The following is a 26,188-nucleotide window of genomic DNA, read 5'->3' as shown; positions in this document are numbered from 1 at the left end:
AGGGAATGTTTGAGGAGAGCTAAAGTCAATTTGTTTTCTGGCTAGTTATAGCAGTCTCATCACAGCGATATTTACCAGTGGAAGGAAAAGCTCTTCGTCTATTACTCCCAGTATACAGAGGGTCCAATGGGACCTTAATCATATATACTCTAGAGATGGTATCTGTCACTCCCCTCCAGAAGAGTTCGGGACATCACCACATCAAGTGTGTAAGTGTACCCTCTGCACCACAGCTTTTTGGGCATGTGGGAGAGTCCCTCCTCCCCAGCGATAAAGCTACGATAGTCCAGTATGCCCTGTGTAATACAGTTGGGACAGTTTATGGGAGGATGAGACCGAGCTGAAAGGTACGGATTGCAAACCTATCTCCCATGTCTCGTCATCAATAACATCCAGATCCCGTTCTCAACTTATCTTACACGGGAGGGTGGACGAGTCCTGTATTATTGTAGGGTAATCTAAGGACAATGAATTTCAAAAGAGCCATCTTCTCTAAACTGCGCTCTTTGCTAGACAATATCAAATGGGATAGAACCCTAGGAAACAAAGAACACGGAGGAAAAATGGGAGTGCTTTAAGAACATACTAAATAAGGGATTGGCCAGTGCAATCCAAAGGGGAATACGTTTTTAAAAAAGCAAAAACAAACCCTGGGTGGCTATATTCCAAAATAAAAATGCATATTGAAACTAAAGAAAAGGCCTTAAAAAAAAAAATACAATGCCGAGGGGTCATTGGCAGCATTCCAACATTACAAAGAGTGCAATATGAAATGTAAGAGCGAAATCAAGGCAGCTAAAATAGAACACAAAAGGCATATAGCGGAAGAGAGTTAAAAAAAAAAAAAAAAAAGAAATTAAGTATATAAATAGTAAGAAAGCGAGACCACATTGGCCCATAAAAGATGACGAAGGGAATCTGGCCACAGGGGACAGAGAGAAGGCAAAAGTTCTAAATAATTTCTTCTCTTCAGTCTTAACAAAAGAATTGGGGGGGGGCTACACAAACCCAGCTTGCAATGTTAAATTTAAATACACCTCAATAAGCACCATCATGGTTAACAGAAGATAGATTTAGACTTGGAACTAAACTTGAAAAACGTAACATAAATAAATCACCTGGACCGGATGCTTGCACCCGAGGGTTCTTAAAGAACTCAGCCAGGAGATAGCCAAACCATTGTTCTTGATCTTTATGGATAGTCTACAGATGGGTATGGTGCCGGCTCATTAGAAAAAAGCCAACGTGGTACCAATATTTAAAAAATGGCCAAGATATATCCCGGGGGACTATAGGCCGGTTAGCCAAAGATCAGTAGTCTGCAAAATTTTGGAGAGGATGTTGAGGGACTATATACAAGACTTTAGTAATGAAAATGGTATTATTCGTAGTAATCAGCATGGATTCATGAAAAATTGTTCTTGCCAAACCAATGTATTAACCTTCTTTTGAAGAAGTACGCTGCCATCTAGATAAAGGAAGATCTGTGGATGTGGTGTATCTGGTCTTTACAAAGGCATTTGACACAGTTCCCCACAAACGCTTACTGTACAAACTAAGTTACATGAGTATGGACCATAGGGTGAGTACCTGGATTGAGAACTGGGTCCAGAGGGTGGTGATAAATGGGAGCTACTCGGATTGGGTGTTTGTGGAAAGTGGGGTCCCCAAAGGATCTGTCCTGGGACCAATTCTGTTTATTCATTAACGACCTAGATAGCCAGCACAATCTCTGTATTTTTGCATGATACAAAGCTAAGCAGGCCAATATTCTCTATACAGGATGTTGTATCCTTGCAAGCAGCCCTGAAAAAAATAATGGGGTGGGCAACTACATGGCAGATGAGGGTTAATGTTGAAAAATGTAAGGTAATGCACTTGGGTGTCAGAAATATGAGCGCAAGTTACTCGCTAAGGGGGGGGGGACATTGGGTGAATCCAAGATGGAAAAGGATCATGCACTGCGTAGCTGCTGCAACCAAAGCCAACAGAATACTGGCATGTATTAAGGGGGATTCACTCCAGAAATAGAGATTATTCTCCCACTTTACAAGACACTGGCCTGGCCACATCTTGAATATTCTGTCCATTTCTGGCCACCAGTCCTCAGAAAGGATGTGCTGGAGCTGGAGAGAGTCCAGAGAAGGGCAACAAAGATAATTAGGGGAATGGAGGATATCAGCTACGAAGGAAAGACTGCAAGCATTGAACTTATTCTCTCTCTGGAGAAGAGACGCTTGAGAGGGGATATGATATCAATGCACAAATACTGTACTGGTGACCATAGCATAAGGAACACATTTTTCAGAGAAAGGCAATACAAAAAGACACGGGGCCACTCACTAAAACTAGAGGAAAATCGGTTTTAGCTTAAACTACGTAAAGGGTTCTTTGTTCTTTTGATGTGGAATTATTTTCCACAAGCAGTGACATCAGCAGGGAGCATCGACCGTTTCAAAAAACTATTAGATGTGCACCTTAAAGACCACAACATACAGGGGTATACAATGTACGGTTAACAGTAAATGCGCACACACATCATAGGTTGAACTGGATGGATTGTTATCCTTTTTTTTTTTTTTTTTTTTTTTTTCACCCTCACTAACTATAACTATTTATTTAATTGTTGTTGTCAAGGTGGCGTATGTTAGTAAAATCATTCCTTTTTTGCACGGTTCATTGAATACCGTATTTAGAAGTAGGTGTGTGGAAACATCAGTAGTCTTCAAGATTTTGGAGGGGATGTTAAGGGACCACATACAAGACTTTAGTAATGAAAATTATGTTGTTAGTAGTATCAGCATGGATTCATGAAAAATCATTCTTGCCAAACCAATCTATTAACCTTCTATGATGAAGTGAGCTGCCACCTAGATAAAGGTAAGCCTGTGGATGTGGTGTACCTGGACTTTGCAAAGGCCTTTGACACCGTTCCCCACAAACGCTTACTGTTCAAACTAAGGAAGGTAGGTATGGACCATATGGTGACTACCTGGATAGAGAACTGGCTCCAGGGGAGGTTGCAAAGGGTGGTGATTAATGGGGAATACTCAGATTAGGCGGGTGTGGAAAGCGGGGTCCCCCAGGGTTCTGTCCCTGGGCCAATCCTGTTTAATTTATTCATAAATGATCTAGAGGAGGGGATATCGAGTAAAATCTCAGTATTTGCGGATGATACTAAACTAAGCATGCCAATATCTTCTGGGCAGGATGTGGAAACCTTACAAGCGGACCTGAACAGAATAATGGGGTGGGCAACTACATGGCAGATGAGGTTTAATGTTGAAAAATGTAAAGTAATGCACTTGGGTACCAGAAAGCAAGCCACTCACTAGGGGGGGAACCTCTGGGTGAGTCTAAGATGGAAAAGGACCTGGGGGTACTGGTAGACAAGACTTGGCAGTGGCATGCAATGCCAAGCCGCTGCAAGCAAAGCCAACAGAATACTGGGATGTATAAAAAAGGGGATTCACTCCAGAAATAAAGAGATTATTCTCCCACTCTACAAGACTCTGGTCCCGCCACATCTGGAGTATGCTGTCCAGTTCTGGGCACCGGTCCTCAGGAAGGATGTGCTGGAACTGGAAAGAGTCCAGAGAAGGGCAACAAAAATAATTGGGGGAATGGAGGACATCAGCTATGAGGAAAGACTACAAGCACTGAACTTATTCTCTCTGGAGAAGAGACGATTGAGCGGGGATATGATATCAATGTACAAATACTGTACTGGCAACCCTAGCATATGGAAAAACCTATTCAGAGAAAGGGAATACAATAAGACACGTGGCCACTCACTAAAACTAGAGGAAAGGCGGTTTAACCTTAAAATACGCAGGGGGTTCTTCACTGTCAGAGCAGTAAGGATGTGGAATTCTCTTCCACATACCGTTGTATCAGCAGGGAGCATCGATAGTTTCAAAAAACTATTAGATGGGCACCTTAAAGACCACAACATACAGGGGTATACAATGTACGGTTAACAGCAACCACACACACATCATAGGTTGAACTGGATGGACTGATGTCTTTTTTTCCACCTCACTAACTATGTAACTAGGTGAGAATGTCGCTGTTGAATTTGTAGTGCATTTCTTCGTTAGATATATTTGTAAAACTGGTGCCGTGGTACTTTTTTTTTTTTTTTTTTTTAATTCAGTTTGCAGCTTTGCGATACGTGCGTCTCCCATGTATGAAAACCTTTTAATTTATCAAATTCTGCATATGTGGGATTTTGCCAAATGGGGGTTTTCAGAAGAGAACCCAACATTTTTAGGTTACCCTTGATGAAAGCCCACAGCTTTTTGAAAAGTATTGTAGGTTCCGAACCTGAGAGGACAGGAAAGCCGGCTTCTAGGTATGACAGCACTGTATAATAGGATTAATCAGGAAGCAGAATTGTCCAACTCTGGTCAGAAGTATCTAGGAGTCCCCATATTGTATGTTTACACTTGCGGAGGTCTGATTGGGTTCTCCTGAAAAACTGACAGGTTGACCCAGTTGGTTTGCTCGCATGAAAGGCCTACAGGTAAATTACTTCTGCTATGCTGTCTTAAAACCTAATATAAAACTTAATACCTAAAAAAAAAAAACTACCAAGACATTATAGTTTCTATTTAATGAATTCCGTGAATTTGTATTTCCTTGCTAACATCTTCCTTTTTTTTTTTTTTTTAATCTTCAATGATCTGTTTTGTGGATGGCTACCAATAAACAGTACGGTAAGAACATTTAGGAATGTTTTCTTGCAATTTATAGCTTTAATTATATTGGTTGTCCCACTTTTTGAAGTTTGTAAATATTTTATATGTACTCAAGTGGATTTATTGTATCTATAATAAATCAGGTTCTGAATTTTCATACTTTGCGAACCTGAATATATTCCTGTTCTAATATGTATAGCTATGCTTGATGCATAGGAATGCTGTTTTTAAAATGGTAGTAAAGACCCTTTTTTTTACGTTTTACCTAGAGGTAAGTCTATAACGAGGCTTACCTGTAGGTACTGTAAATATCTTCTAAACGTGCACTGTTTAGGAGATCTTTACTTGTGAACTGCTGGTGCCATTACCGGTACATGCGTTCTCCCATTCCTTCAGAGCCCTGTGCTGAAAACAGTGACAGAGTAAGCATGCACGCAGGACTGACAAAGGACTGGAACCCGCAAATTTGAAAGGAAGACCGGTTGAAGATGGAAGCTGTAGTGGTGACAGCGTGCCATTGGGGGGCTTTGTTTAAGGTAATTTTCACATTTTTTTAGAATGCAATGCATACTAGCACATTATAACATTGCCTTGCAGGGGAAAAGTTTTTTTTTTTTTTTTCATTTATTTAGAGTTAACCACAGCTTTAAGATTCAAGCAATGGAGTGAAGTAACTCTGGTTAGGTAGCCCTTAGATCAGGATAAGTGGTGTTTTGTGTAAACTCATATTGTGTAAAGAACAGAGAGCCCCAAACCATTGGAGTCCAAGTGAATTTAATAATCCTAATGTCCAAAAACCATGAGATTTGGATACTTGGCATGGTGACCTTACTCTCTGTGGTTTGAAAGCCAGTGAAAAGGCAAGTCCTTTTTATCTTTCAGATAAGATCCAAGGGGAATGTCGAGTAGCCCAAATTTCAGGAGATGTTTGAGCACAGTACAGGAGCAGTTTTTTGGCATTCTACCAGAATCTCACAGGAAGCATGGTGACAGAACCCACACTTAGGCACTGTAGGCAGCAGTGGGGGGCTTTTTTTGTTTTTGAAGAAGCAAAAAAACTTTTTTTCTTTTTGTACATGGCGCAGCTCCCGATTTTAATCATGGAGCCTCTGGAGCGTGTATCACCACCTGACCCACTCCTGAAAGCTTCGGGACCCTCTGGGTCCCAGTGTTCCCTGTCGGCCGTGACGGCAGCGCTGCAGTCACTTGTATCCAAGGTAGATATGGCCCTGCAAAGGAAGCCTAGCAAGAGGCGCCCCCCATCTTCACCTGTATCCTCTGCCACCTCCAGAGTCTGAGGTGGATTTGCCCGCTGCTGACGAGAGTCAGCCCACTAGGTCTGCGTCCACGCACCCTGAGTGCTCTAATAGTGAGGATGAATCCTCCCCCTCGCAGCTGCGTATAAGAAAGCGCTGGTGGAGGCATTAATTGTCAGTGCAGGAAGCCTTTAAGTTGGAGGACTCAGCTAACGCTAAAGCCCCGTACACACGTACCGATTGTCGGCCGTAAATATTCGACCGATCTGCCGATTGTAGGCTTGTTAGTATGATGCTTCCGACAGCGCATTTTCGGCCGAACAGAATCGGGTGTGCAGGCATTAAAATTTTTGTTGGCCAACACCAGAACGGCCGATTGTTCGCCAGTCAGTACAGAATTCGGCCGACAAACAGCCGATTAGCAAGACTGGGCATGCTCCGAAAAGAAAAAAGACAAGGAAAGTTAACCATCACATGACATCACTTCTGCAGTCGGCTGTTGTTGGCCAACAAAATTCGTGTGCAGTCTTTTGCAGTTTTCAACAGACACGACAGCCCTGGACAAAAGACGGCCGATCGTTGGGCCGACGATCAGTACGTGTGTACGGGGCTTAAGTCGGCGAAGCCGGTGCAGTTTGGCACCTGCAAATCTTGGTTTCCCTTTCCTGCCTATTTTGTCGAGATTTGTCACTAGTCTGTGAGGTTCCCCGAAACGCATGGTTGGAATATTTAACAGTGTTGGTTTCGTCGCCTAAACTAACACAATTTTAGTCGACTAAAATACGACTAAAACAATTCAGATGACTAAAATACGACTAAAACTAAAATGGCATTTTAGTCATAAAACTATAACTAAAACTAGATTGAAAATTGACCATCAAAATTAACACTCCTCTGCTGGCCATTTCTAAATCGGCAACACAATTCCATCCAGAGCCTGTAATAATAGTACATTAAAGTTTTTAAACCTAAGCTGCTGAAAACTAAAAAAATGAAGAAAAAGGCTTTTCTTATATTTTTTCCTAATATTTAATGTTGGTAATATATTCAGGTAATATGTGCAATGACATTACAGCCAATAGAGTTTACAGTTTTTTGTATTTTAAAGTTGCACTTCGGTTTGTCAAAAAGCAATATTTCTGTTTGTTTATGAAACTTGGTTTTATTTATAAAGCTGTTATATAGCACAATGGCTAAGCCCCCGTTCACACTGGGGCGACCTGTGAGGCGACCTGGTCGCCTCACAGGTCGCCGCAGGTCGCCTCCCATAGGGAAGCTGCGGACCCGTTCTGATAGGAGCGACACAAGTCGCTCCGACTCAGAAAAAGGGTCCGGAGCTTCTTTGGGGCGACCAGGAGGCGACCGCCATAGACTTCAATGTTATGAAGTCCGTGGCGGCCGCTCCGAGGTCGCGGCGCGCTGCTCGCACCGCGACCTCGGAGGTCGCGGTCCGAAGTAGCGTCGCCCCAGTGTGAACGGGGGCTAAATCTGTGTCTGTAGTGCATGTTCAAACCTTCTAATAACATATTATTAGATTTTTACTCCAGGAGTATACAATTCATTTGAAATTTGAAAATACTAGAGAAATGTTTAAATCATGCATTACAATTAACCTAAACGTATTCGATTTGTAGTTGACTAAAATGTATGAGATTTTAGTTGACTAAAATGTACTGGAGATTTTAGTCGACTAAAATATGACTAAAACTTAAAAAATTCAGATGACTAAAATACGATTAAAACTAAAATCTCATTTCAGTCAAAAGACTATAACAAAAACTAAATCGAAATTTGCTGCCAAATTTAACACTGATATCTAAGCGTTTTGATAGAAGATATCATCCCTTTGAGGAGTCTCTCCTGAAGAAACTTATGGTTCCACCGTCGACGGACTCTCAGGTTTCCAGTTTAAATAAGGCCACATTCTTATCAGCGGGGGATTCTCCATTTAAGGATTCTGTGGACAAGAGAGTGAAGGCTCTCTCGGCCGGAGTTCGCTATCACCTTGGTAACCCAGACTTTGGTGGAATGGGCAAAAATTTTACCTCAGGATCTGGAAGGGGGTCAACACCCTCCAGAGCTGACGGATCAGTTGATCCAGGGGTTACAGTACATTTGTGATGCATCGTTGGATGCTGCCCCCTTGGCTGGCAGGGTATCTGTGACGGCGGTGATTCTTCGCCGCATGATTTGGTTGGAGTACTGGTCGGCCGACCGTGCTTCTAAAAAGGTACTGACTGATCTACCTTTTTGTAGGTGACCGTTTGTTCGGTGCCTCCTATGGAAGAGATCATCAAGGGCCTTACGGGAGGTAAGAGTACCATTCCTTCCGCAGGTTGCCAGGGTAAGGAACCTTTGTAGTAAACGTGGTTCTTTTTACTCGGCTCACAAGCAGCTCTTTCGTCCATCTGGATCGCAGGAAAAGGGTTTGAGATCCACCCTAAACTTTGCAGGAGGCTCCAAGAGACCCTGGAATGGTAGGTCAAAGGCGGGCACCACTGGTTCTGCAGAAAAGCCTTGGTGCCCAAACCAGCATCCTGGGTGGGGGGATGTCTTCACCTTTTTCCGGAACCATGGACCTTGCTCATTCAGGAAAATTGGGTTCATGAGTTGGTTCGGTTACAAGATCGGGTTTCGGTCCTTGCGCCGGCAAGGTTCTTTCCTTCTAACTTGCGCTTGTCTCACGATCGGCTATGGGGCAGTGCAGGACTTGTTAGTACAAGGAGTCATTGTGCCGGTTCCAGAGTCGGAACGTTTTCAAGGTTTTCTTATTCAAATCTGTTGACCGTTCCCAGAAAGGAAAGCAAGGTTTGTCCAATCTTTGACTTCAAGGCTCTGAACCGCTTTGTGCAAATTCCGAAATTTCGGACGGAGTCCATTTGCACGGTAGTAGCTTTCCTCCATCAAGGGGATCTTCTGGCTTCCATCGATCTCAAGGATGCTTACCTTCATATTCCAATGTATGTCGGCCATCAGTGTTTTGCCGTGGGCGAGGAGCACTATCAATTCGTGGCATTACCCTTTGGTTTCGCGTCAGCTCCTCGGGTGTTCACAAAATATTTTGGCTCCAGTGCTGGCCTTGCTAAGGCAGAAGGGGATCGCGGTACTGGGTTACCTGGATGATCTGCTTCTGCGTGCAGAGTCTTTTTTGGCTTTTGAAGCCGACTTGGGCATCACTGTGCAAACTCTTCAGAAGTTCGGATGGACACTGAATTTTCAGAAATCCACCAAGCTGGACAACTGGGTCTGACGCTGGACTCCGCATCGGCCTGGGTGTTTCTTCCACAGGCAAAACTTCTGAAGCTACAGGATGCGATTCAGCTCCTGTTGTCAACCATTGGTCGTCGCTCAGGACTTGCATGAAAGTGCTGGGCCTGATGCTTTCCACCTTCGAGGTGGTTCCGTTTGCTCAGTTCCATATCGGACATCTGCAAAAAGATTCTGGCAACAAGGAACAAGGATCCGTTGTCATTGGACAATCTGATCCTGTTGTCAGGGTAAGAGGGGGTTCTCTACTATGGTGGCTCCACTTCCTGGCGCTTTGCCTTGAAAATCCTTTCTTCCCCCTGTATTGGGACTGTGATCACCACGGATGCCAGTCTGTCGGGTGGGGAAGTGTCTTTGGAGTGTACTCGGCCCAAGGTGTTTGGATTCAGGAGGAGTCCATTCTGCCGATCAACATCCTGGAGATTCCGGCGATCAGACTTTTGTCTAAGTGGACGGATCGTCTGCAGGAACACCCTGTGAGGATACAATCGGACAATGCCACGGCTGTGGCATATGTCAATCATCAAGGGGACACAAGGAGTGCCCTGGCAGCCTGTAAAGAAGCTGGTATCTTTAGGTGGGCGGAACTGTATGTTCCGGCCCTCTCTGCTGTGCACATTCCGGGGGTTAGAGAATTGGCAAGCGGACTACCTCAGTCGGCAGACGTTGGATCCAGGAGAATGATCTCTTCACCAAGAGGTGATTCATCAGTTGTGCCCTCGGTAGGGGACCCCAGATGTGGACTTGTTGGCCTCCCCTCAGGAAAGTGCAGAGGTTCAGGTCAAGGTCTCTGGGTCATCTGGCCGACGCTGCAGACGCACTGGTGGTCCCTTGGGGGCAGTATCACCTGATTTACGCCTTTCCTTCAATATAACTTCTGTCGAGAATGCTATGCAGAATCGAGGTAGAAGGGATTCCAGTCATTCTGCTCGCTCCAGATTGGTCTCGCTGGTCTTGGTACGCAGGCCTGATATGGCTGGTAGCAGACGTCCCTTGGAAACTTCCTCTCAGGGACAAATCTTTTATCCTGCTTTACAGTCGCTGGCTTTAACCGCCTGGACAGAGGGCTGTCTGAGTTGGTAATTCCTACTTTGTTAAAAGATAGGACATCTACTTCCAGGAAAGTTATCATAGAGTTTGGAAGGCGTACATTACTTGGTGTGAGTCCCGGGAGGTTTCTCCCTATTCCTTTTCTGTGTCTACAACTAGGTGTAGATCAACGTTTGGCTCTGGGCACCATCAAGGGCCAGATCTCCGTTGCCAACGGCCTTTGGAAAAATATGGCCAAAGTGAAGTCCTTGGTTCACACCTTTGTGCAGGGAGTTCGCCATCTGGCTTCTCCAGTGTGTTCTCAATTTGGTACAGTCGCTACTTCAAAAGTCTCCTTTTGAAAACATTTTGTGAACTTCCTCTGCTCTTTGTCGCAGAAGGTGGCTTTTTTCAGTCGCTATTACTTCTGGACGTAGGGTGTCTTAGCTGCATTGTCCTGTCAGTCACATTACCTGGTGATTCATAGGGACAAAGTGTGTTGCGACCCTGTGAAACCTTCCTTCCTAAGGTTGTCTCAGGGGTTTAATTTGAATGAAGATATTGTGTTACTGTCATATGTCCTAAGCCAAAATATCCTAGAGAAATTGCTTTACATTCCATGGATGTGGTCAGGGCGATTTGGGTGTACCTGGCGGTGACTTGAGCTGATTTGGAAATCCTATTGTTTGTTGTAACGGATGGGCTTAAGCGTGCAGGCCGCATCTGCTGCGACCATTTCCAGGTTGATTAGGCAGATGGTGGTGCAAACCTTTTCTAGTAAGGGTCAGGTTCCTCCTTACCCTGTCAAGGTGGATTCTGCAAGAGCACTTAGTGTCTCCTGGGCCTTCCGTCATCAGGTGTCAGTGGTTCAGGTGTGCAAGGCGGCTACGTGGTCATCTGTACACACATCACAAAGTTTTTAAGGTGGATTTACTTGCATCTTCGGATGTGGCATTCGGCTACAACGTTTTGTAGGCTGCGGTTGCAGAGGCTCCCTCTTGAGGGTGTAATCTTTTCCTGGTGGTGAGCTACAGTTATTCCTGGTTGAGCTCCTGTTTTACCTTGTTGGCTATGTTTTTAGCCTTGTTGGGAAATAGATCTCCCACCCCTCATATTAACACTGCTTTGGGACATCCCAATGGTCTAGAAGACATGGAGCTGTGTCCGTCAGTGAACGAAAGCAAAAACTGGCTTTTGTCTTACCGCAAAGTTCATTTCTCTGAGTTTCACTGACTGCACAGCACCCGCCCCTCTGTTGGGTTGAGTTATGTGTTCTTCTGACACTGCTTGTTACATACTGAAGTCCTATAGCAGGAAGTGATGGTATACCCGCTGGGACTGCCTCTGGGGCATACCCAAAATTGTTTCCGCCTAGTCCAGCATAAGCCCCAATGATATCCGTCAGTGAACCTCAGAGAGAAGGATTTTATGGTAAGACAAAAATCTAGTTTTTCCCTCAGCCCTGTTCACACCTGAGTTTTACGAGCTGAAAACGCTCATCTCTGAAGTTCCAAAACGCCCAACAAGCAAAATCCCATTAATTTCAATGGCCCCTGTACACATATGAGTGTTGTCATCTAAAGCAAAACGCCGGAAGCTCAAAGTACATGAGCTTCTTTTTTGGCAGATTACAAGCGTTTTTGTTCAGATGTCAATGCCTGCCTCCAAACACCTGCAAAAAAGGCCTGAAAACGATACGCTCAAGTGTGAATGGAGCCTTATGTTTTTTTAAGAAAGGTATATGGATATTTCAAAAGGGCCTGGATGTTTCTCAGTTACCCCAATAACATTAGAAAGCTCTGATCACTACCTATCTATATCCTGATCTGTTTCAAAAGGTCCCTTGTTGCATGAATTACAGAGTAAAATTGTATCTTAGCTATGTATGTGTGTGTGTGTATATGTATATGTGTATGCATATGTGTATGTATATGTGTATATATATATATATATATGTATATGTGTATGTATGTGTGTATATGTGTACGTGTATGTATGTATATATATATATATATATATATATATATATATATATATATATATATATATATATATATATATATATATATATATATATATATATATATATGCCATTCCTTCTGATTGTGCATGCAGGAGAAGGTTCTTTTAGCTTTCTTCAATTCTTCCCATATTTTATAACTTCTTACAGCACTTCTGGGGACCTGTGGCTAACTGGGGACTCCCAATTGCAGCTATCAATGATATGAAGAAATCGCCAGAAATCATTAGTGGCCGTATGACATTTGGTAAGATTTGTGTTTTTTATTCATTGTATTCATGGAATTATTTTTTTCCTATCCCCTAATTAAAGGTGCAGGTTTTAACACATTTCATAAATAAGTGATTATTTGGAAAGAAGTATACTGGGCAGCAGTTGGAACCGTGCCCCGTTCCACTTCAAATTGGGAATGATTTGTTCCCCGTTCCACTTCAAATTGGGAAGAAAAAAACAATGTGGTGGCACTTCTAAGGCCTTGTTCACACCATACGTGCATAAAAATTGATTGAAAAGATGTGCAGATTTCACTTGCAGAGACCTCCATTAACCTCTGTTTTCATGCACTTTTCTTTTATGCTCAGACATCACACCCTGTGTCATAATTTTCTTTGGTCCTGTTCACACCACAATGTTAATGTCACATTACGTTTTTTTTTTTTTTTTTTAACGTGTAGAAAACTGCATCCACGTTGCAGATTCCGGTGCAGAAATAAAATATGCATGTGGGGTGAACAGGGCATTTAGCATTTTCTGTGTGTCCTTGCGTGAAGAAAAACTCTGCACATGGTGTGAACGAGGGTTAAAGTTGTGAATTGCACCTTAATTGTTTGCTGGGACACACAGTATTGTGTTCCTTGGCAATATAGGCATTTGTAAAGTTTAATTGCATAGATAGTCCAGGATCACCATATCAAATGAATTGGGTTTATCACAATGCAAGTGTGAATTTTATTATTTTTTTTTTTTTTTTTATCTAGAAAAAGCAGAAAGGACTTCTCTCTAAATAGTTTTTAGCATCCAGGTAATGGTCTAGTTCAATGATGGCGAACCTTGGCACCCCAGATGTTTTGGAACTACGTCTCCCATGATGATCATGCACTCTGCATGGCAGTTGAGCATCATGGGAAATGTAGTGGGACTATGAACCTCGCGCTTATGGTGTATGAATAAATAAAATATGATGTGTTGACTTTAGGTTAGCTGCCTGCTGCAGGAAAAAGTGCTAGTGCTTTTTAAGAGTGTTGGTCAGTGTTTGCAGCGCTGCTAAAAATTAACTAATTAAGGTAATCCAATATCTGACCATTCAGTGCAAATCAAGTGCTATAAATACCATCTAAAAACAATAGATATTGTGCAAGATATATACTGTGCAATAACTGTGCAAAAAACAATCAAATGTGCAAAAAAGCAATATTAAAATCATGTAATAAAGTGCAAACTCAGTGCAAAATCAAAGTCCATAAAACAGTCCTTCACTAGGAAAACAATGCTTGATGCTTGTTCCGTGCTGCTTTTGGGGTGTCCTCCTTTGTGTGTCTACTTACCACAATGTGGTTTGATTTAGGCAGGAAATGCTGACAGTGAATTCCTTTTGCTCCTGAAGGGCTGTTATGCTGATGTTGGAAGCGATCCTTTACCAATGTTGAGTGGTCCCAGGTATCCTCATAGAGACAAAAAGCTCATCATAGTGAAGATCGTTTTAAAAATCATTTATTACGGTTAAAAAACAGTGGGAATACTCACAAACATGGTAAAATCAAAAGCCTGTAACATGTACACGGCGCGGTGATCAGCTGCTCCCGCAGCGTGCGCTTCACCGGCCGGAAATCACGTGGCTAACCTCTAGGCCAATGGCTAGACGCAGCGAAACGCGTCTAGCCATTGGCCGAGAGGTTGGCCACTCAACATTGGTAAAGGATCGCTTCCAACATCAGCATAACAGCCCTTCAGGAGCAAAAGGAATTCACTGTCAGCATTTCCTGCCTAAATCGAACCACACTGTGGTAAGTAGACACACAAAGGGGGACACCCCAAAAGCAGCACGGAACAAGCATCAAGCATTGTTTTCCTATTGAAGGACTGTTTTATGGACTTTGATTTTGCACTTTATTACATAATATTTAATATTGCTTTTTTGCACATTTCAATATTGCTTTTTTGCACATTTGATTATTGTTTTTTGCACAGTTATTGCACAGTATATATCTTGCACAATATCTATTGTTTTTAGATGGTATTTATAGCACTTGATTTGCACTGAATGGTCAGATATTGGTTTACCTTAATTAGTTAATTTTTAGCAGCGCTGCGATCATGGGAAATGTAGTTTCAAAACATCTGGGGTGCCAAGGTTCGCCATCACTGGTCTAGTTTGTAAGAGACACAAAAAAAGTCTCCGCTGCTGCTGCTAGGGAGACAGGCCCTACCCAGCAGTACAATATTTTGAGCTCCAGGAACCTGCCTGAGCCACTGCAACAATTCAAAAAGTACTACAAACCAGTCCAAGAATATTACTCGCTTCAATTAGTTGCGTGACTTGTTTTCAATACAATAAGCATCAGCAGCTAAATTGTGCTTCACACAGTAAAGTGATTGTAAAGATTCACAGTTTATTTTTTTAGTAGTAGCAAACATATTATGCTTACCTGCTCTGTGCAGCAGTTCTACACAAACCCGCACCGATCCTCTTCTTCTCAGGTCCCCCGCTGGTACTTCTCTCCCTTCCCCCTGGGCGAGTGTCCCCATAGCAAGCCACTTATTATGGGGACACTCATGCATGCTCCACGCTCTCAATCTCTGCACTTTGTGTCTAAAGTGAACAGAGCATGGCTCTGCCCCACCCATGCCAGTGGCTCCCGCTGCTGTGTCTCAGCCAAGAAGGCGGCAAACAGCTGAGAGATGAATAGTCATGGTTAAACAGCGCTTGTATATGAAGTGTGAAACTCTACCAATCTATATTATAGATCACGCCTTTCAATACTCTTATAACTTAAACAAAAACTACTAAGCAACCATGTGATTTTGCTTTTAAAAAATATATTAAAATGTTCATAAAAAAAGTGTAAGTTAAATGTCCTTGTAAAAAAAAAAAAAAAAATCCTTATAAATATGCAAGATAAATGTGCTAAGTTACTAAATCCAAATCAGTCTTCAAGAAGCTTCTCAGAAAGGTTTCCTCAGAAAATTTTAGCGCAAGACAATAATCCTTCTATCAAATACAAAAGAGTATATGTGTTCAAATACATGATGTAAACAAGACAGCAGGTACAAAATAATTAGCATTAGAAATAACAAACTATAGATTTATATATTCATGCAATATGGAGAAACCCCGTCCTATAGACACCCAAGAAAAAAACTTGATTCAAACCTGTAGGTGGAGCAATTATGGAGAAAAGGTGTGGTAAGTGGGCCTTGGGGTCTGAACGCATGAGAGGTCCAGCAGTAGTGCAGGTTTAGCCACTGATGGCCTCCCGCAGAGGGAGCTATTCCAGAAGGAAAAGATTGCAAGCAAGTTTCTAGTGAAACACAAGGAACTTGATTAGACCTATCATACGGTTAGAAAAAATATGCATCGATCCCTACAGTCTCTTTATTATAAACCAAGAATTGCTTACAAAATCATCAGATGAAGCCAGAAGATGATAGGGATTGATGGACAAGCTTATAAGCTCTTAAAAGGAAAGTCTATGCTCAATCAAAGAGCGATCACAAAAATCCCTCACCCACCAGTATCCAAAGGCGGTATAGATTTGTATTATTGTATGCCCGAACAAAAAATAAATAAATAAACAAACAGAGCCTCAAATAGTAAGTCCCCGTTCACATTAGGGCGACCTGTGAGGCGACCTGGTCGCCTCACAGGTCGCCGCAGGTCGCCTTCCATAGGGAAGCTGCGGACCCGTTCTAATAGGAGCGACACAAGTCGCTCCGACTTCGAAAAAGGGTCCGGAGTTTCTTTGGGGCGACCAGGAGGCGACCGCCATAGACTTCAATGATATGAAGTCCGTGGTGGCCGCTCCGAGGCCGCGGCGCGCTGCTTGCACCGCGATCTCGGAGGTCGCCCCGGGAAGTAGCGTTGCTCGTATGTGAACGGGCACTTAGTCACCTCTCAAAATAGGAAGGGTAGTTATCCCAAATGCCCTTGTCGATAAGCAGATGATATGACCAAAATAGGCAGAATCCACCTATAAAGACATAATAAAGAGAAAATCTAATTAGCAAATGCAGTAAGAGATGATGACCAGAAAGGGCCTAAGATATAATCAAAAGCATCGCCCCCCCATATATCGGGGATACACAGTACCTGTATTCACACGGAATGTCATATCCAGACCGCAGATCAGAGGTAAGTGCAGGAAGCGGAAATATATGCTCCTTAAATACCCCCCTCCACTTTGATAGCGCATGGAGCGCCAATTAAAGTGCGGACGTGTGGTGGCTGAGCGGCGGACTACTGTTTAAAAGGAGTTATGTTTGGAATGTGTTCATAGTGCAAATTTTAAACTTGGGGCTAAAATTAAACCACTCAGACCTCAATCTCATGTGGATGACCTGCTATTTCATCACGCCACTGGTCGCACACTTTTTAAAGCTTCTTCTGCCTTGATCCCTTATAAGGAACTCTGGTACTTCCACCCACCCTTCACCACGAAGATTCGTTCAGGATGGTCTACACCTGGGTTACTACATATTCCTTCCAGACACACTTACCCCATCTCTCACACACTACTCCGTGAGTACCCCACAGGGGAATACCCTCATTAGTTGCTATGGTGGAGACCAGGTGAAAGGGGGCCTGTTCAAAACCGCAGGCAAACATCTGCTCTGCTGAAAGCCTATTAAATACTCAACCATAGAGTGATGTGTCCTATGCACTGGACCTGGAATAAAATCAGGTCTCCGCATGCAATTCTAGTTCTATTTTAGCGCATGCAACGTGAGGCCTATCAAAATAAATCATTGGGTCAGCTAACAGTTCAGTGCGTAGCGTAACTAGCGAGCCCACCCCTGAAAACAGGGGAAGGTCAACCGTAACCCATCAGAACCTCAATTAGCTAGACACCGTATGGAACATATTGACAACCTGTAACCGTAAAAGAGAACCTTCCCGACCGCCACTCCCTGATTTTAACAAGAGGTGGGAAATGGAGAGCAAAGAGAAGGTAGGGAGTAGGACAACTAGAAAGAGTAGATGGAAAAAAAAAAGGGGGAGGGGGGAAAGGGAAGAGGAGGGAAAACCTCCCGCATGGACCACCCCCCCGGTGGCAACCGGCCAAGAATTAGTCACACATCAGTGATTTCCCTTTTGTCAGAAAGTATAAAGACGTTCCAGTAACCCCAGATCCTTTCTTAGCGGTCCCTGCAATGCTGCCTCGTAAGGGTAAGATCCTCCATGTGGTTAATGTCTTCCATCCTGTGCATGCAGTCTTTAATCGTAGGCGCCTTAGTTGACTTCCATAGCATCGATTTCTTGCTTTTAGAAATCGGCATAGGAGATACTTGGAGAAGGAAGAATTCCGGAGTGTCTGGGATAGCCCGGTCCGAAAGTTCCCCCAAAAGAGTCCGGACATCCTTCCAAAAGGTCCGAAGGTGGGGACAAGACCAAAAAATGTGGAGCATTGTGCCCTCCTCCTCTTGACACCTCCAACAGACATCCGTCGTGTCCGGAAAAAGTTTATGCAACAACGAGGGCACCCTATACCAGCGAGTCAGGATCTTGTAATTTAGTTCCTGCAGTTTCGTGCAAGTCGGCGTCTTCAGTGCCTAGGTACAGACTTTCAAACGCTGCGCCGGGGTGAGATTCAACCGCAGGTCTAGTTCCCACTTCCCCAGGCCAGGTAACACGAAATCCTCAGCCGGAGCGACCAATAAGCCGTATGATTTAGACAGGGAGCCCGGTAGTCTTCCACTCCCCACACAATACTCCTCAAATGGAGTGAGATCCCGAACAAACGTGGAAGGCGCCAGCAGGGAGTGGAGAAAATTATGCACTTGGGCTGCACTCCAGAAACCTAATTGAAAATGGCCATCCCTGGCCGCCAGTTCCGCCATTGTCGGCCATCGAGACCCCTGGAGAAAGTGCACTGCCTGGGAAACTCCCCTGGCTGCCAGCCCTCGGAACTCCAGGTCTTCCACGCCAGGGGTGAACTCCGGGTTCCCCAGAATTGGGTACAAGGGAGATGTCTGCGTTGAGAAGGGAGTCGACGGACGACTGCAATCGTCACTCCTGTCGTGGGGTGCGCCCTAATATCGGGAGGGATATTCCCAACAACCCACGGCAACCCCTCCAGGGAGGCCGTGGTCTGTCCCCTTTCAAATTGCACCCATAACTTGTCAGTACTGTGACGCCGCCAATCAATGAGCCTGCCAAGGTGGACAGCGTGGCGATACTTCGCCACATCTGGAAGGGTAAGGCCCCCGAATTGCTTCGGCATTGTCAATTGGGCCCGAGAGAGCCGAGCTCTCCCGTGAGCCCAGATAAACTTCAGGAATACGCTATGGGTTTGGGCAAAGAAGGAAGGCGGAATCTTCACCGGTAAGGTCTGCAAGAAATAAAGGAATTTGGGGAGGATCGACATCTTAATCAAGTTGCACCTCCCAAACCAGGAGTGCAACCCCGAGTGCCAAGAATCCATTAGGCGGCTAACGTTTGCCAAGAGGGGAGGGAAATTCAACTCGTAGATCCGAGTCAGGTCAGACGGTATCTGGGTGCCTAGATATGTCAAGGCCTTCGTAGTCCATTTAAAAGGCAGCGTCAAGGACAGGTGTGTCAAGAGGGGGGCTGGTACTCCCAACGCCTCAGATTTGTGGAAATTAATCTTGAGATTGGAACATAGACCGTATCGCTCTAGTTCCTTCATCAAATTGGGAGCCGAGATGACAGGATTCGTTAAGGAGAAGAGCATATCATCGGCGTAAGCCGAGACTTTGCATTCCACGTCTCGGACTTTGATACCCGAGATATCTGGGTTTGCCCTCACTCTGCCCAAGAACGGCTCTAAGGAGAGAGCGTATAGCAACGGCGAGAGAGGGCACCCCTGCCGGGTGCCGTTGGAAATGCCAAAGGGGTCGGAGAGCACTCCATTACACTTCACCTGGGCGGATGGATGAGAGTAAACTTGTCCAATCCACGATAACGGGGTGTCCCCGAAGCCCATCATGCGGAGCGTCGATAGCATAAAGCACCAACTGACACGATCAAACGCCTTTTACGCGTCTGTATTGAGCAGTACACAAGGCGTTTGGGTGGTCCGGGCCACATGAATAAGATTAAGGGCCTTCAAGGTATTATCCCACGCCTCCCTGGAGGGAATGAATCCCACTTGGTCGAGATGGACCAACTACGGCATATGTTGGCCCAGTCGGGTGGCCAGCACTTTCGTAAAGATTTTGAGGTCCATATTAAGCAAGGATATGGGCCTATAACTGCCGCAGCTGGAGGGGTCCTTGCCCTCCTTGGGAAGTACAGAGATGTGGGCCCGGAGCGTGTCTGATTAAGGTTTTTAAGGATAATGTCCAGCACAACTTCAGGTGTGATTCCAATTTGGATACAGCTGCGATTCTCTTTCATTCTTTCTCTCAGCACAGCAAGCCACACTAAAGCCTGATAGAAATCTCACTGAAATTGCTTAATCTTTCATCACCTTTGAGTTTTCTGTGTAGTTTCCATTACTCTATGGAGATGAAAATCACATTGCACCACAAACACACAGGAACCTTTTTAAAAATGTGATGCATTAGGACCGCATGTATGTGAACAGCCTGCATAGAAAGTCATGTTATTTCACTTGTCCGGTGATTCCATGCATTCTGGAATGCATACAAATTGGCATTAGTGCGAACCAGGGCTAAAGCAGATACTTTTGCATCCATGTCACAATTCCTTGGATAGATTACGGCCTTAACACAGCCATCTTTTGTCCAGGGCTCAAAAACACTCAGTCTCTTCTCTATTTCTCAACCAGTATCGGATGCTGATATACCAGATTGCCATTAAATTAAACAAGAAGCTTTATACAACATGCTTGCTAATGTTGAGAAGCTTATTGGCTCTGTCCACAAAAGCCATGAAATTGTGCAAACTGACTCTCATTCGTTTTGCTATTCATTTGGGCACAAAGAGACAAGTGAAAACCTACAACACACTCCCTGTTCATGAACAGAATGTGCAGTTTCTGACTGGGTCCTGAAATTTTCACTCCTTCAAAAATCTTTGCTGAATTCCTATCCATGGGGAAAAGAGTTTGCAATAAATTGGGCCGTTAGTGTGGTTGAGCCTTCTGTCTCTGTCCTAAACAAACATCCCAGTGTAGGTATTGAAGAGGTTTCTTCTTTCAAAAACACTCCTAAATGCCCTCTTCTGGGTTCGTACGGTCATGAAAAACCTGGAAAAGTTTTGGAATTTTAAAATGGCAATTTCCAGGCCTAGATAAGTTTTGGAAAATGAACCCACAGTTTTGGAAAAGTCATGGAAATTTGAGAGAAAGGCGCCACTGTGTAGCAGATGTAAATAATTTTATTGAGACACATTAAGAAATTACATGGAAGTATAAGCGTCTATCTTCATAGCTCGTCATCCTTCCGGGTCCGCAGTGTTTCCATCCCTGAAGCTGGCCAGCAGTCGGGAGATGCCACTAGGGGAGAACCAATCAGGGGACTCAGTCAGATCGAGGCAGCGGTGAAGCGCATACCTCACTGGAGGGCCGCAGTGGTAAAAATGTGTACGAACCCTGTCTCTTTAATCTTGTAGGCCCAGCTCTGCAACCAGTTCTCCCTGCAATTTCAGTTTATCAAACTGTAGCTAACTGGAATAGGACAATGAAAAGTCATTATGACCCTGTATTTCAAGATTGTGCCGTTTTCAGAGCAATTACGGTAATTGCCTTTTTTTTTTTTTTTTTGTTTTGTTGATGCCCTACAATGCCAATGAGACTAATTTCCATAATGGCTCTAATCTACATTTACATGCGCAGAATCTCATAGCTAAAAGCTTGGACAACAGAAGCTGCCTGAAAAAAGGCTCTTCACATTTACACCCTTCTAGGGAGGTTTTCTATTTGGTGAGGCACTTGAACAATTCATCAGAGGTCACAAGGTAAGAAGGTTTTACTTCCGCAAAAGGTCACACAACCACCCTCCTCAGGAACCTCTAGCTCTTCAAAACACAGAGCTCCTGTCTGATATACCCAGGCTTCAAAACTAAGTTCAGCCCTTCCTTTTGGCACAAGACTTGACTCGCAAAGCCTGCTTCACAATTAACTACTTCAGCTCCGAAAGGTTTAACCCCATTGCTGAACAGGCCATTTGGCAGTTGTGCGATGCTGTACCCAAATATAATTGATGTCTTCTCTTCCATTCATTGACAGAAACAGTTCCCTATCTTCTTGACCATTGGGTTATACTGCCCCCTCCAGGAGTAGGACACTATGCAGGAAAAAGCTTGACTGTGCCTATGGGGCAGTCCCAGGGGGTATACTCTCACTCTCCGCTATAGGCAGTCAGTTTTTTTTTTTTTTTGCCTAGTTGAGAGTAAGGAGCGAGTTCCTTGCTGGGATTCCTGGTCCTGGCAATTTTTTTTTTCTTTTTAAATGTAACTTTTTCCTATCTTTGTTTTGTTCGTGTGAGAATCTACAATTAAATGCCTGACTGGGCGACAGACTGGATAATCTAGATCCAGAGGGTCCCCCCAGTCTGGCCAGCGGGCACGCAGAGCTCGACTGTGACATAGCCCCACTGGACAGGGGACTGGCCTGCGAGGTAAATGTCATGCGAGGGCGCATATGACCTGGCCTCGGCCTGAGTCGCAGCATTCCTCCTGGCCGACAGGCCCCCTATTACAATGGAGCGGATGTCTGTCGAGGGGTGCCCACCCTATTCCTGGTATGGTAAGTAGCTGTTGCCCCCCCCCTGCCCAACCCCTGGAGGGTTTTGGGGTGGACGTGGGGCCCACCCTAAGCGGATGGTGTTGCCAACTGCCGCCTCACGCAGCCGGATGGAGACAAAAATTGAGGCCACGGCTTTGCGGCCTACTCGCAGCTGATGGAACTGGCTGTCCAAGCTCCTAACCAAGCTGTTGATCAATCTAACAGAGCTGTTGGCAGACTCGTGTCTGGATCAGGCTCCAAATTTAGGCCGTGGCTTTGAGGCCTACTCGCGGCTGACCGAGCTGCTGGCCAAGTTGACATGCTGTTTGCGCTGCTGACTGAGGTGATATAGCAGCAAACAGGTGTTGTCCTCCCCCCCCCCCCCCCCCCCCCACACACACATCAGGGTGGTGGACATAAGGACTGCCTGGAGCCCCCCTTGATCCGGGAGGGCGCCGTAGGGGCTGCATTTTTATCTTTTCTTTTTTGAGAGGGAAGTGAAGCAGGTATTATTGTGTGGGGATACTCTGCCTGGGCGTCTGCGTCACGGCAGCCCCCCTTCCCCTTTCTAGGGGAGTATGTCCTTTATGGTGGGTGACCCTTGGGTCTAATAGGTGGTCCTTTTGTGGAACTTTAGCCGGGATCTCCTTGCGGGACTGTGGTCAACGACCTCCCCTGCTTATGTTCTCAGGGTGAGTTTAGCAAATAGCGACTCTACGGAGTCTGCATCCATGTACTTCGGGGGCTCTGCGGTGAGGATGATTCTTCTTTTTACTAGAGCTGCATGGGGTGCCATTAATTCCTAATAGTCCCCCCACACAGCTGGCAAACACGCATGTGTTCACAGCCGGCAAAATGCAGGGTACTGCAGTACTGTGTGGTTTGGTGCAGCAAGGTTTTAGAAATAGTGTCTGCACTATTTTTACATGCACATGCAAGGGCGCTGATGGATGCACTATATGTATCGGCGCAGGAAACTTTATACATGGGGGATGCAGCTGCTGCGTCAGAGGCACCGGTCCCCTCAGGGCCTGCAGATCCCCTAAAGTGGCAAAGATAGTCCCTTTTCCCGCCTACTGTGACAAAATTGTCGCGATTCAGTTGAGTTGTGCTAAACGCAATATGGCCGTGTCTGAGCGTTTCGATAGACCTTATCCTTTGAATAGTCTCTGAGTACGTGGGCAGTCCCACCTGTGGACTCTCAGGTTTCCAGGCTGACTAATTCTTTCCTATTTTCGGTGGAGGAGTCTGTTTTAAAAGATCCTTTTGACGGGAGAGTCTATCACATGTCTTCTGTGGTTGCTTCGTTCCTTTAGCCGATGTTCACCAGTGCATGGTGTCCCTGACTTTCCTGAGTATGCAAGCTTTTACACCAGGATCTGGAGGGGGAAACGGATTCCTCTTGCTTTTGCAAAGCTGCTGGACTAGTTGGTCCAGGGGTTGCAGTTAGTCTGTAATGCTTCTCTAGATGCGGCTCCCTTAATCTCTGAGCTGTCTGTGACAGCAATGGTTCTTCGGCACACGATCTGGCTAAAATGCTGGTCTGCGGACCAGACTTTCCAGGTGGCCTTTGTGTGATCTTTCCTTGGTAGAATCGTCTGTTCGGAGCCTCCCTGGAAGGATCTCCTCCTGGGGTTTCATGAGGGCCTGGTCTGGTATGCCGATGGGGCCTTCCAGACCTGCTAACAAACACCCCTTCTGTCTTAACCTGAAGGGGCGCTCTCACTCGCTTCTGGGGTGGGGGAGGACATCGTCGCCTTTTTCTGCACCCGTGGATCTCCCTGATTCAAAACAAGTGGGTCCTCGAGCTGTTTTGGTCCAGGTAAAAAATCAAGTTTTTGGTCTTCTCTTCCAGAGGTTCTTTCCTTCCAACCTGCCTTTCCCATACCGCCTACGAGGTCTTTTCGTGGCAGTGCAAGCCTTGCTACTACGAAGGGTGAATGTTCCAGTCTCCTAATTGGAACTTCATGTTTTGTAAGCTGTAATCCTCATTTTTCAGCTGACAATTCCCTGCACCATAAGAACAATCATAGTTGGCTGTTCAGCTGCTTGATCGTTCTTGCAGGCGGCGGGAGGGGACATTTTCCCCGCCGCCCCCTGGTGATTCTACCGGCTCGTCTGGGCAAGCAATAGAAGGAATCGGCCGCCGACAGAAGTACACCATATAGACTGCGAGGACCATATGGTCCCAGGCAGTCTGACTCTTGCAGGCCCGGGCGCGACGTGATGACGACATGCCCGGCCTGGCAGTTTTCAATATTGCACTGATCTCGGCTGAAGAGCCGAGATCGTGTTGTGTGTGTGTGTGTGTGGTTTTTTTTTTTTTTTTTTTTTGTTATTTATGTTATTACAGGCTTTCTAGCCTGTAGGAGAGATCTGCGGTCTCCATAAAGAGGACTTGTCATTTGCTATTCCTATTACAAGGGATGTTTACATTTCTTGTAATAGGAATAAAAGTGATCAAAAAAAAAATTTAAAGGGAAAGTGTAAAAATCTAAATAAACAGAAAAAAAATTTAAAGTGCCCCCGTCCCCACGTGCTCGCACGCACAAGCGAGCACAGGCGTACGTCGCAGCCACATATGTAAACTGCTTTCAATCCATACATGTGAGGTATTGCCGCGAACATTGGAGCAAGAGCAAAAATTCTAGCCTGAGACCTCCACTGTAACTCTAAACTGGTAACCTGTAAAAAAATGTTAAAGCGTCGCTGTGACGAACGCCCATTTGCTGGGACGTTCGCCACTGGCTACTGGAGGAGTGTGGAGGCCAGCCTCCTGCCCACGGACTACAGGCCCTGGCTTGTAGGGGAGTGCACCTCCTGTGTGGGGGTATATGCTGGAGGACCATGGGAGTAGTGTTGCTTTGGACTCAAATCCATGTCATCCCAAGATAAACTCAAGACTGGGATCAATGTTACAGGACTAAAGCTGCCTGTTGCTGCAGAGGACTTCTCCACACATTGAGAGGCTAAAGAGATGCCAATGACGTCTACTGTGGGGATGTGTATTGACAGTTATAATAAGTTGTGTTGAAAATGGAGACGGGCAGTCTGAGAGCCTATGTCTTCTGCTTTCATCTGTTTACAGGTGAAGTGTGTTCACACTTCTAGGAATGTGTATTTGGCTATGTTTGGGCTGGTTGTTTGTGGAGTTAATTATGATAATGCTAATCCTGTATGAGCCTGCATTGTCATTCACCTGTGTCTGTCCAGATGGCCAGGTATGTTAATTATGTCCTGTATACAATATATTTGCATGATGTAATCAAGCACCTAAAACTGTATAAATTGGAAGTGAGTTGTTGGCTGATGAGCTTAGGCTGATGTTTGGGGGGGGGGGGGGGGGGTTAAGGGGCCAGGTCAATGCATCACGTGAGATTCTTGAGACCGAAGACAGAAATACTTGGTCCAAGTATTGGGGATCTGTTACACTGGTGGCAAGTGATGGGATTCTTCTCTGAATAGATCCCAAACCAGGAATGCAGTGAGGAGCCTAGCAGCATCTTGGTCTAAGGAGGAACTTGTACGGGACGGTGATCACCACGGATGCCAGCCTGTCCGAGTGGGGTGGCGTTTTTTGGCACGGTTTGTGCTCAGGGGGTCTGGACTCTGGAAGAATCCAGACTAACGATCGATATATTGGTCACTTCTTCCGGAGGCGTTTCATCAGTTGTGTCTCTGGTGAGGTACTCCTATGGTGGTCCTGTTGGCCTTTTTTTTTCAACAGGAAGGTGCTAGGGTTTGTGGCACGGTCTTAGGATCCTCTGACCGACAGACGCACTGGTGGCTCTTTTTGGACCAGTATCATCTGATGTACATCTTTCTTTTTTCTAGAACTTCTGCCAAGACTCCTGCGTAGACTTGAGGCAGAAGGGATTACGGCCATCCTGGTGCCTCCAGACTAGTTTAGCCGGTTTTGGAACACAGATCTGATACGGTTGGTCGCCGATGTTCCCTGGAGACTTCCTTTTAGAAGAGATCTGTTGGCTCAAGGGCCAATCTTACATCTTGTCTTACAGTCACTGACTTTTAAGGCTTGGCTGTCAAAAG

General features: G+C 45.1%; 1 protein-coding gene across 1 annotated transcript in view; it reads left to right on the top strand.

The window, feature by feature from the left end:
• MPC1 (mitochondrial pyruvate carrier 1) overlaps window positions 1-26,188 on the top strand; it is a gene marked incomplete at its 3' end in the record, with an annotated part of 63,103 nt that overhangs the window by 27,238 nt on the left and 9,677 nt on the right. Inside the window, exons 2-3 of the mRNA XM_082252406.1 lie at window positions 4,715-4,718; window positions 12,423-12,519. Of these exons, the coding sequence (XP_082108532.1) occupies window positions 4,715-4,718; window positions 12,423-12,519 (101 nt within the window). The remainder of the gene's footprint in view (window positions 1-4,714; window positions 4,719-12,422; window positions 12,520-26,188) is intronic.

This window comes from Pelophylax lessonae (genome assembly GCF_965119305.1).
Source record: "Pelophylax lessonae genome assembly, chromosome: 3".
Classification (NCBI taxonomy): domain Eukaryota; kingdom Metazoa; phylum Chordata; class Amphibia; order Anura; family Ranidae; genus Pelophylax; species Pelophylax lessonae.
Note: the sequence above shows the minus strand (reverse complement) of the source record. Positions and strands in the feature narration are given on the sequence as shown.